This window comes from Doryrhamphus excisus, chromosome 15 (genome assembly GCF_030265055.1).
Source record: "Doryrhamphus excisus isolate RoL2022-K1 chromosome 15, RoL_Dexc_1.0, whole genome shotgun sequence".
Lineage (NCBI taxonomy): Eukaryota > Metazoa > Chordata > Actinopteri > Syngnathiformes > Syngnathidae > Doryrhamphus > Doryrhamphus excisus.
Genome location: NC_080480.1, coordinates 11,705,855 through 11,716,605, shown reverse-complemented (window position 1 = coordinate 11,716,605; position 10,751 = coordinate 11,705,855). Strand labels below are relative to the sequence as shown.

General features: G+C 39.5%; 1 protein-coding gene and 1 long non-coding RNA gene across 4 annotated transcripts; one reads left to right on the top strand and one right to left on the bottom strand.

The window, feature by feature from the left end:
• Positions 1 to 107: 107 nt before the first annotated feature.
• gaa (alpha glucosidase) lies at positions 108 to 9,826 on the top strand. 3 transcript variants are annotated; one of them, XR_009119547.1, is made up of 20 exons: positions 108 to 896; positions 968 to 1,119; positions 2,487 to 2,652; positions 2,726 to 2,822; positions 2,894 to 3,013; positions 3,119 to 3,237; positions 3,907 to 4,041; positions 4,146 to 4,256; positions 4,332 to 4,445; positions 4,528 to 4,612; positions 4,677 to 4,806; positions 4,886 to 5,019; positions 6,302 to 6,453; positions 6,540 to 6,688; positions 6,761 to 6,902; positions 7,001 to 7,099; positions 8,342 to 8,506; positions 8,574 to 8,726; positions 8,800 to 9,335; positions 9,429 to 9,826. XR_009119547.1 is itself a non-coding variant. In XM_058049011.1 (19 exons), the coding sequence occupies exons 1-19, from the start codon at positions 495 to 497 to the stop codon at positions 8,863 to 8,865; spliced, it is 2,679 nt and encodes an 892-aa protein (XP_057904994.1). In that variant the 5' UTR covers positions 108 to 494; the 3' UTR covers positions 8,866 to 9,826. The 3 variants fall into 3 exon arrangements, 2 of the variants coding, with proteins under 2 accessions (XP_057904994.1, XP_057904993.1); XM_058049011.1 differs by having other exon boundaries at positions 4,689 to 4,806; positions 8,800 to 9,826; XM_058049010.1 differs by having other exon boundaries at positions 8,800 to 9,826.
• LOC131103113 (uncharacterized) lies at positions 7,171 to 9,270 on the bottom strand. The gene is made up of 3 exons (XR_009119550.1): positions 9,210 to 9,270; positions 8,943 to 9,122; positions 7,171 to 8,705 (listed from the first exon to the last, which is right to left on the bottom strand). It is a non-coding gene; the product is annotated as an uncharacterized LOC131103113 (long non-coding RNA).
• Positions 9,827 to 10,751: the final 925 nt, after the last annotated feature.

Sequence of the window (10,751 nt, the reverse complement as noted above, 5' to 3'; positions counted from 1 at the left end):
GCGTTCTTTTCCCGATTGAAGGCAGCGCTTTTGTCATGACGTCAGCGTAAACAAAAGAACACGTGACCACAACCAGGAAGTGTTAGAAAGGCCAGACCGCATATGACTACGGGTTGGACAGTCTGAATTCATGAGGCTAGTTCGCGGCTGGAGCGGGAACCTTCGAATTTCTGACCTTCGTCGACCGGGTAGGCTTCTGGCCTAGTCGGCAAACCGGACACAGCATTTGAGATTGAAAGGTTGAGATTTTATATTTATTTATTCAGTCAAACATAGACATTAAACATGGCATCAATTTCAAGTAAACTTCTAGGGTGAAATAGTGCCACAATGGGCTGCTTTAAAACAAAATGAAAGCCAAAAAGTAAAAAATATATATATAGCGAATTAACAATATAAATGGCAAATAAGATGGTATTAGATGGTAAACATCTTAATTATCTTAAGTCGTTTCAACTTTTTTGTCTGTAGCTTGTTTTGTCTTTCCGAACTCCATGGCTTTATGTACCAAGCTAACTGTAGCTAAGCTTATCGCTTTAGCTATGTTTGCATCATCATACTTAATTAAAGTAAAACCAGAGGACAATTGGGTGGAGACACCCTCCCTCCAATGCGTGATGGCCCCAGAGAGACGCTTTGACTGTGCCCGGGACAGAGTCCTCAGCAAGAGGGAATGTGAGCAGAGGGCTTGTTGTTACTCTCCACTCAATGACTCCAGAGCTCCATGGTGCTTCTACCCTCATTCATACCCTGGCTACACAATGGGGCCCCTGACCCCCACCCAGAGGGGGCAGGCTGCCACTCTCACCCGTGCCACCGCCTCGTACCTGCCCAGAGATGTCTCCACTCTTTACCTAGAAGAGACACAGGAATCTGCGGGCTGTTTACGCCTCACTGTGAGACACAACTACGTTTAAAAAAATACTGTTATTTGTAGTCATAACAATGGAATGTTTTTTCCATCTAGATGAAGGATCCATGGTCGCATCGTTATGAAGTTGACCTCCCTGATGGAGTCCCTCAGGGCAAAGCCAGTAGCCAAGATGCCCTCTATAACATAGAATACCACACCAAGCCATTTGGATTTATTGTGACACGTAAATCCAACGGGAGGGTCATGTAAGTATGGTCCTGGTTTTGTTTTGTTTTTTTTCCGGAAGGAACATCATGTTTACACAGTTCATCATACCCAAAAAGGAGTAGGAAGAAGTACATCTTATTTAATCATACTGACTGCTACAGATAATGAGGTGTGTGCATTTGGAAGTGAGCCCTGAAGGAAGTTTGGGATTGGCTCAAAATGCTCTGTTTCAGAGGGCGTTGCAAAACTGTTATTTTGTGATGTCACAGAGGAGCTATTACCGGATAGAAACCCAATACTCTCTGTAGTTGATTGCGCTATATGACGAAAAAACATTATCGCTGTTAACTGTACATTATTGTTGTATTATTATATTACATTATTGGACTACTATGGAAATGTGAATTATGAGAATTAAAGTTGTGATACTTGTATTGCACCAATGCTAACAAGTTTATAACACAGTGTTAGAATAAAATGTAGATACAATTATTATAGCGTTAGTTATCACCCTTATATCCATTTGCTTAGACCAGTGTTCTTCAACCTTTTTTGAGCCACGGCACGTTTTTTACGTTGAAAAAATTTTGCGGCACACCAATAACCAACATGATTTGCTTCTTTCAGCTTTTTTCTGATTAACGGACTCGCCACAGCAGATCCTTTTGATCCGCATACTAATTGAACCAACAATGTTACAAAATGTCACCACTACCTCTCACGTGCATCACTAAGTCTATTAGAGGAACGAGGCAATCAGCTACGTGTTGCCACACGGACGAATATTACATTGCTCTGCCAGTCTTTACACCAATGACACTCGACAATTACATAATATTTGCAGAAAATCATTAATACATGTTAATTTAAAAACTGATATTGAATAATTCCTCACGGTACACCTGATGATTTCTCACGGCACACTTGTGTGTCGCGGCACAGTTGTTGAAAATCACTGGCTTAGACAATAGAAAGAGTGTTTGAATGTGCTGAAGAAGAAATGTTCCTGTGACCCTGATCAGAGACCCCCATGTCCTGGAGGTGCCTGGATGCGCCAACAGTGACCCTGCAGATGTTCATGTTAATCCTGCAAGAATGTGCCAAGATAAGAACTCATAAAACAATAAAAGTAATTACTCTCACATTCATACACACACACATAGACAAACAAACACAGCTCGTGCAACTGCCTTCTTCCCCATCTTAGAGTTGCATGACCATGTAGTAGGGAGTGTGAACTGCATACTCAGAGTGGAGCTGCATGTCACTTGGTATGTTCTTTCACTCTCCTCGCTGTGAGTAACTTTGAATATTGTTGTCTGTCTCTTCTGTATTGAAGTGTTTTTACAAGTGTCACAGGAGTTTGAACCTGACACACTTATTTGCGTATTTGTTTCCAATGCAGCATGAATACCACAGTGGCACCTGTGCTGTTTTCTGACCAGTACCTTCAGCTATCCACTACCCTGGCCTCCTCTCTTGTGTCAGGCCTTGGAGAGCACTACACCTCCTTGATTTTGGATCTTAACTGGACCTCCCTGACCCTCTGGAACAGAGATATGGCCCCTCATGTAAGTGTATTGAACAGATCTCATTTGATATTCATCTGTTTAGTGATAAATATGTGTATGTTGTTTCCTACAGGCTGATGCAAACCTCTACGGCTCTCATCCGTTCTACATGGTACAGGAGGAGGATGGACTGGCACATGGAGTGTTCCTTCTCAACAGCAATGCCATAGGTGGGGACTTCAAAACACACAAAGCATCCTATTGCCATTTCCTCATTCTACATGTGTCTTTGTTTCTCTAGAGGTAATCTTGCAGCCTCTGCCAGCTCTGACTTGGGTGTCCACAGGTGGGATCCTGGATCTATATGTCTTCATGGGTCCAGATCCTCAGACTGTTATACGACAATACCTGCAAATCATTGGTAGGTATTAATCTACTTTATGTAAATAAGCTTGTTAAAATATATATATATATATATATATATATATATATATATATATATATATATATATGTATTCATCTTCAGGGTACCCCATGATGCCCCCCTATTGGTCACTGGGCTTCCACTTGTGTCGCTGGGGCTACACAAGTACTAATATGACCCGGCAGGTGGTACAGAGGATGCATGATGCCAACTTACCTTTGGTAAACAAAGCCGACAAAGATTAATGTATAATTTGCACATGTTCACATTTGCCTTAACCTTTTACAGTATATGTATTCATTAATATTTGTACTATATACGTATAATCTATTTATTAGTTTGATGTATCACCAAATGTGTATTTTTGTTTTTATTTGAGGCCTTTAAAAAATGATTAATACTCAATAATAAACGAGGAAAAGACGAAGTATATTACACAAAACAATGTAACACTTATATTTTATTGTATTATATACAGTGTGTTTTTAAACATTTTATCTGACAACAAAGAAACTAAATCTTAAAATTAAAAACTGATACTTGTTCCCATTCTCATTATAATGAAATAATTTATTGCACAATACATATTGTGTAATGTTTTTATATTATATATATATATATATATATAATATTTTATTATTTATGTTATATATATTATATTTACTTTATATTTTTGTTGCCATTAGAATGTGCAGTGAAACGACCTTGACTATGCAGCCAAGCACAATACAAAATTTATTAAATGTTTATATTATATTATATTACTATATACTATATATCTTTACTTTACTTTATTATATTACTATATACTATATATACTATATATTATATTATATTATATTTACTTTTACGTTTACCTTTACTTTACTTTACTTTTTTGCTGCCATTAGGATGTGCAGTGGAACGACCTTGACTATGCAGCCAAGCACAGGGTATTCACCCTTGACCCCTTGCGCTTCGGGGACCTGAAAGAGATGGTGGAGGAGTTGCACCACAAAAGAGGCATGAAGTACATCCTCATCCTGGTAGGACTTGAAAACCAAGCTTAACCATCAACTAGCACATTTGCTCCGGAAGGTGCCAATAAAACACTTCCTTATGTATTATTATATATTATGTCTCCCTTTAGGACCCAGGGATCAGCACCACGAGTCCTCCTGGAACTTACCCTCCCTTTGATGATGGGCTGAAACGAGATGTGTTTATAAAGAACGCTTCAGGTGATCTTCTAATTGGGAAGGTTAGACATCTTTTTTTTGCAGTGTTTATGATCTATGTAATTCTGTATAAGTACATTTCCTGTCTGTACATTCAGGTTTGGCCTGGACCAACCGCGTTCCCTGACTTCACCAACCCGGAGACACGACAGTGGTGGGAAGACTGTATTAGGGCTTTTTATGCAAAAGTTCCTGTGGATGGATTATGGATTGTAAGCACATACAGTACATTATACGTATACCATACACCCCAACAGTTACTTAACTTGTGCATTATATCAAACTCCCACACAGGATATGAATGAACCATCCAATTTCGTTGCTGGCTCATTGGAGGGTTGTCCCGACACAGATCTTGAGAACCCACCATACATTCCCAGTAAGTTTATCCCATCAGTCCTGTATATTACAAGCCGGCATCAGTGCTGCCTTATACTGTCAAGTCCTCCCAACAGGGGTTATTGGTGGTCGCTTGAACTCACAGACTATTTGCATGTCGGCTCAACAAAAGCTGTCAACACACTACAACCTGCATAATATGTACGGACTGACTGAAGCCTTCGCCACTCACAGGTTGGTTCAATCCTGTACTCGAATTCACAGTGCAATGTGTTTATCTCTGTTATATGGTGGGCATGATTGTTATACACAGTGCTCTTGTGAAAGTACAAGGGAAGAGGCCGTTTGTGCTCTCTCGCTCCTCATACCCGAGCATCGGACGCTTCTCTGGAGTTTGGACAGGAGACGTCAGGAGCGACTGGGAGCAGCTTCGATACTCCATCCCTTGTGAGGACATTTTGATATTTTTGTGGCTCAGCTTTTAATACGGGGACTGTCAGGATTGATAGGATGACAACATCCAAAGTATAACAAAATATTTATTAATAGAAAAGGTGTCGCCACAAAGACATAGCATGTTATCAACAGATATCATTACCATTCATTTTAAATGAGGAGGACTAATTACTCTGGTATTGATCACAGGGGTTGGTCCTGGGATGTGCTCCTTTCACCCCATCACTCAAAAATCCTAAAGGTTTGGCTCCATCTGTTGGCTGTGGTTGGTCATTACACCACTTCCCCTGAAATTAATACTTATTTGCACGCTATTTTTTTATGTATTTTTGTGTACTCCTGTCAACCAGGATGATGTTACTACCCAACCATGTCCCACATAATTTGTGGAGGGATGTGGACGCCATTCAGATTTGGTGCAATTTGAATTTTTATTATCTATTCTTGTGGAAACCACAAGCGATGTACATACTAAATGAAACTAAAATAGGACATACAGTATACAGATTAAAATAGTTAAAAAATAGTTAACTATACTAACTTTTAATAATAGTAATAATTATAATAATAATATATTGCTAATAGTTATTTATGTATGGATAATAATAATAATACTATTAATACTTAATATAAAATTATTAATATGCAATAATAATTTTTAATAATTTATATGTGATAATAATTATATATATATATAAATTAAAAGAAAAAATATATATATATATAAAGGCAGCGGGGTACAACCGTGCCCCCCCAAAAAAAGAAATAAATAAAATTAACAGGAACAAGGAGTCTGTGGAGCTTCTCCGGTAATTTTCATGCTAATCATTAGCATTCAACTTTCAGCTACTACCAATATAGTATTTGCTATTATTTATGTTAGCACCTGCCTGGTTAAATAAGGTTATGTTTCAAATTCATATTTATTAATGATTCCTATCACTCCTATGTTGCAACAAGAATGGGTTCTATGGTTATCATCACACTTGTTGTCTACCATCACTGGTACTGGTACTTTGTGTCGGCAACAACATTTTTTGGAGCTATATTTAAATATCCATAAAATCCTGCTTGAACTCCAGCCATGCCTACATTTGATTACATGTTCTATTGTTGTCATCACAGGAAGCACTTTGGTCCAGTGGTTAGCATGCTGGCCACATAGTCAGGAGATCTGAGCTGCTAGGTTAATTGGCGACTCCAAATTGTCCATAGGTATGAATGTGAGTGTGAATGGTTGTTTGAAAACTGTACTGACCATCTGACCCTTTAGCCGTGCTACAGTTCAGCCTGTTTGGGGTGCCTCTGGTGGGGGCGGACATCTGTGGCTTCCAAGGAAACACCACAGAGGAGTTGTGCGTACGATGGATGCAGCTTGGGGCCTTCTATCCATTCATGAGGAATCACAATGACAAGCCATATGCTGTGAGACACACACACACACACACACACATGTCATATCCTGTGTTTGAAACAACAGGAATATCTTCTCTTTGTGTCTATTCATGCAGTCTCAGGAGCCGTATGTTTTCGGGCAGAAGGCCCAGACGGCCATGCGCATTGCACTGAACCTTCGTTACTCCCTCCTCCCGTTTCTCTACACACTCTTCCATCATGCACACACCTCCGCAGACATGGTGGCCAGGCCTCTTTTCATGGAGTATGTCATCCTCATTCACTTTCATTTCTCTCCCTGTAACGTCATTTTTAATTCTCACGTTTGTCATTTTAGGTTTCCCACTGACCCTAACAGTCAGACCATTGACCGACAGTTCCTATGGGGGAGTTCTCTCCTCATCAGCCCTGTCTTAGAGGAAGGTGCAGTGGAGGTTGCAGCTTACCTGCCTCCCTGTACTTGGTACAGCCTACACAATGTGAGCTGCTCTCGTTTTAGTTCATTCACTCTCATGCTTATTCATCTATAGTATATGGGAGGCCATCTGTGGTTATCTGTCATTGTGTCTCTCATTAGGGTCAGCCTTTGTACAGCAAAGGTCAGTTCCTGGTCCTGTCCGCTCCTTTGGACACAATCAACATCCACGTGAGGGAGGGCCACATTATCCCCCGGCAGGTTAGTGTATTCATCTCTGTGGGAGATTAATATAAGACAATGGTACTGTTAAGACTATGACACATGTTTATTTTCACGAAAACAAATCTTTACAGTAGTTCTAAACAATGATGACTGTATATGGTGTGAGTGAAAGGAGTTAAAATAAAAAGGATATGAATATGACAGACTTAACTCTTAAATTGATCAGAGAGGGTTCTTCCATAGGTGCCGCTGTTTTGGTTAGCAACAGAATTAAAATGTGCTCAGCAGTTAACTCTTTACTGTTGACATTATCTGAGGATTTATAGTTCAATCGTTTCCCTTTGTAATGACGCTTTGTATGAGTCAAGTGTTACAACAGCACCATCTGTTGGATATGCAGGGTAACTGCCTCTAATACTTAAAGTCACCACATGTAATGTAATTTTAATTTATTTAATTAACTAATTCAATACTAAAGACATATTTATACGTGTCTATAAATACAAACGCCCAATCCCAAAGACTATTTATACATTTTTATGTTTTTTTTTTTTTACACCAAGTGGAAGACCCTGAACAGAAGGTTATGCATTGTAGGAAATTTTTAACACATGCACACAATGTGAAATTGTAAATAGTTCATTGTGTTATATTTGTAAATAAATTGTTATTTTATTATTTATTTATTTATTTTATTATTGTGGTATAGTTGTTTTGATCTTTGAGCTGTCCCAAAAGTAAACCATTTGAGTCAAAGTGAAGGATATGCATGAGTATGCAAGTATCACTTCACAAAAAAGTTTTTCTCCCTTTTCTTTTAGGGAACTGATATTTTGCTGAAACTTACCTATGTTCTACTGTTAATTGCTAAAGAATGGAAAAACGTAGAAACTTCTAATGAAATACAAGAGTCTAATCATTATTTTGGTAGGTTCCATGTTTGTATAGCCATAGAAGACAATATTCCGTTTGCCAAAATGTAATCATTTATCAGACAGGTGATAAGGTGTTAGGTGGAATCCGTTTTGATGCAATCTGTGCTAAACAACTAAAACTGGTTCATCTGGTTGTCTTGCCTTCCAACTCTAATGATAGTGACATTTTAACTGAAAGGTGCACACTGTTTGTTTAGTATTTTCTTAAAGACACAGTAAGTCATTTTTTTGCCTTCCAGACTTCTCCCACAGGGTCACTATGGCAATACACTACACTTATAATAAGCTAATATTATTTTAAAGTAAAATAATTACTTTTATGTGTTTTTTCCCCTTCATGAAGGAATCTGCTTTAACAACAGCGGCCTCACGCAGAAACCCCTTTTTCCTGACCGTTGCGCTCTCAGCAGCAGGTTCAGCCTGGGGCGACTTGTTCTGGGATGATGGGGATAGTATTGACACATTTGAAAGGGGAACTTATTGTTACATTATCTTCACTGCTGAACAGGTAGGCAAAAGCTAGCATTCATTTACTGTATTGTACATAAGAGATATTTAATACCACGCTACTTCAGTCCCAGGTGATGAGTGTCCCTATTAGAATGAATGGAGCACTAGATGGTCTTATACTGGGCGGAATGCAGGTGTTTGGGGTCCTCTCACCACCTCAGTACGTCGTAGCCAATGGAGAGAAAGTGAAGGATTTCCTGTATAATAATGACACAAAGGTACAGTACGTGTCTCATAGTTAAAAGTAGTAACAGGATGGTGATGATGAGTGACATTTGTGTCTTCCCACAGGTTTTAAAAGTGAGCAGGCTGGCCTTGCCCTTGTCAAAGATGATTACAGTCCAGTGGGTTCTGTAATGCACTGATATCAACTGTCCATTTTTTTTAAAGAAAGATAAAAAATGTGGCTAAACAATATTCACACCTACAAATACCTGGGAGTGCATCTGGATGATGGACTGGACTGGACAGCCAACATGGATGCTACGTTCTTCAACGTATACAAGAAGCTGCTACAGATCTTCTACCAGACTGTGGTAGATAGTGCCCTTCTTGAAGAGAGCAGCCTCAAGAAGAACAATGCCACATGTTGTAGAAATCCTCCCCCGAGGACTCTAAGTGGGTTTCGAATAGAGGATAAGGGAATCTTAAAGAATTCCAGAATGAATGAGAACCAGATTGTTTATTCCTGTCAACAATACCTAATACAGACGTCCGGGCTTATCTGCAGTCCCTGTATGCCTACAAGTAAGCGGGTCTTATGACAGCGCAGCTGCAAAAAAGCACCCTTCCTTTCCCTGCCCGGCGTTTTATACACTCAAGATTGGGTAAGAGGATGGAGTCCTGGACCAATCAGCTTTCGTCACTGCCCTTGCGTGAACCGCTCCTTTCATGGTGTTTCTGCTTTTGTTTGTTCGCAGGGGCATCAAGGCGTTGTCTGTATTTGTGAGACTATGTGTTTGTTTTAGCTTTTATCTCTAGCTAGCAAAATTGAGCAAATACTTTCAACGTTTGGACAAACTGGTGAGGAAGGCAGATGCTGTCATTGGCACTGAACTAAACAATTTGACGTCTGTGGCAGAGCAAAGGACACCGAGGAGGCTCCTTTCCATTATGAACAACCAGCATCATCTCAACAGAAGAGCGATTTCAGTGGCAGATTACTATCACTGTCTTGCTTTGCCGAAAGACTGAGGGTATCATTCCTCCCCCACGCCACTACAAATTTGACATGATCTGTTGTGTTTTATTTTGTGACATCAGTGAGCTCATGACATTTTTGCAGACGTTATGGAAATGTGAATTTCTCTTGGCAATCAATAAAGTATCTCTGTTTTCATTTCTGATCTTATTCGGTACACCTGCACAATCGTATGAGAATCCCTTTGCAAAATACTATACTGACCCAAATATAAGATCACCCCAAAAGTAAGACTTCATACTTCATACTTACTATATATATTTCTTTGCTGCTTTCTAAGCTGTTTGATGACTTTGTTTCAAAGATCACTATTGTCTTAAAAGCAGCATCATACCGCACGGTTGTGAGTGGTTAGCATGTTGGCCACACAATCAGGAGACCATGACCCGGGTTCGAATCTCAGCTTTGGCATCTCTGTGTTGTCCCCATGCGAGGGTTTGACTGGCGACCAAGCCAGTCCCTGCCTCTTGCGCAAAGTCAGCTGGGATAGGCTCCAGCATACTCCGCGACCCGAGTGAGGAGAAGCAAAATGGATGGATGGATAGCATCATACCACCTCCCTACCATAACCTTTGATCCACTTTCCACTGGGTCCCTACATGTCACAGCTGCATCTCTCCACGTCACTGCCATGCGTGTGAGTGACAGGAAGAAAAGCGGATGGGGAGAACTTTCCTGGTGCCACCTGTTGGTGTTAATTTTTAGACCATGAATATTAGATCTTTTTCCAGAGTTTTTTTTTTTTTTTTTTAGAAAAAAGCATTTTGTATTTTAGCTCAATAAGCTAATAATGTTAAGTTTGTATATTTATTATAATGTTTTGCTCTATTGTATATGAGTCAATTCCACCATAATTTGTGTACATGTACAGGTACATGCCGACAAAATATGTGGGGCGGGTATATTCATAACAATAAGCATGCAAAAAATATTACATTCATGACGACTGTGCTTAGTTTCAAAGCAACAGATGTGTGGCTTTAATGGTTACCGGATATTTCCGGAATTCGTAAAAACATGGACTATGAGCTCGTCTTTCTAT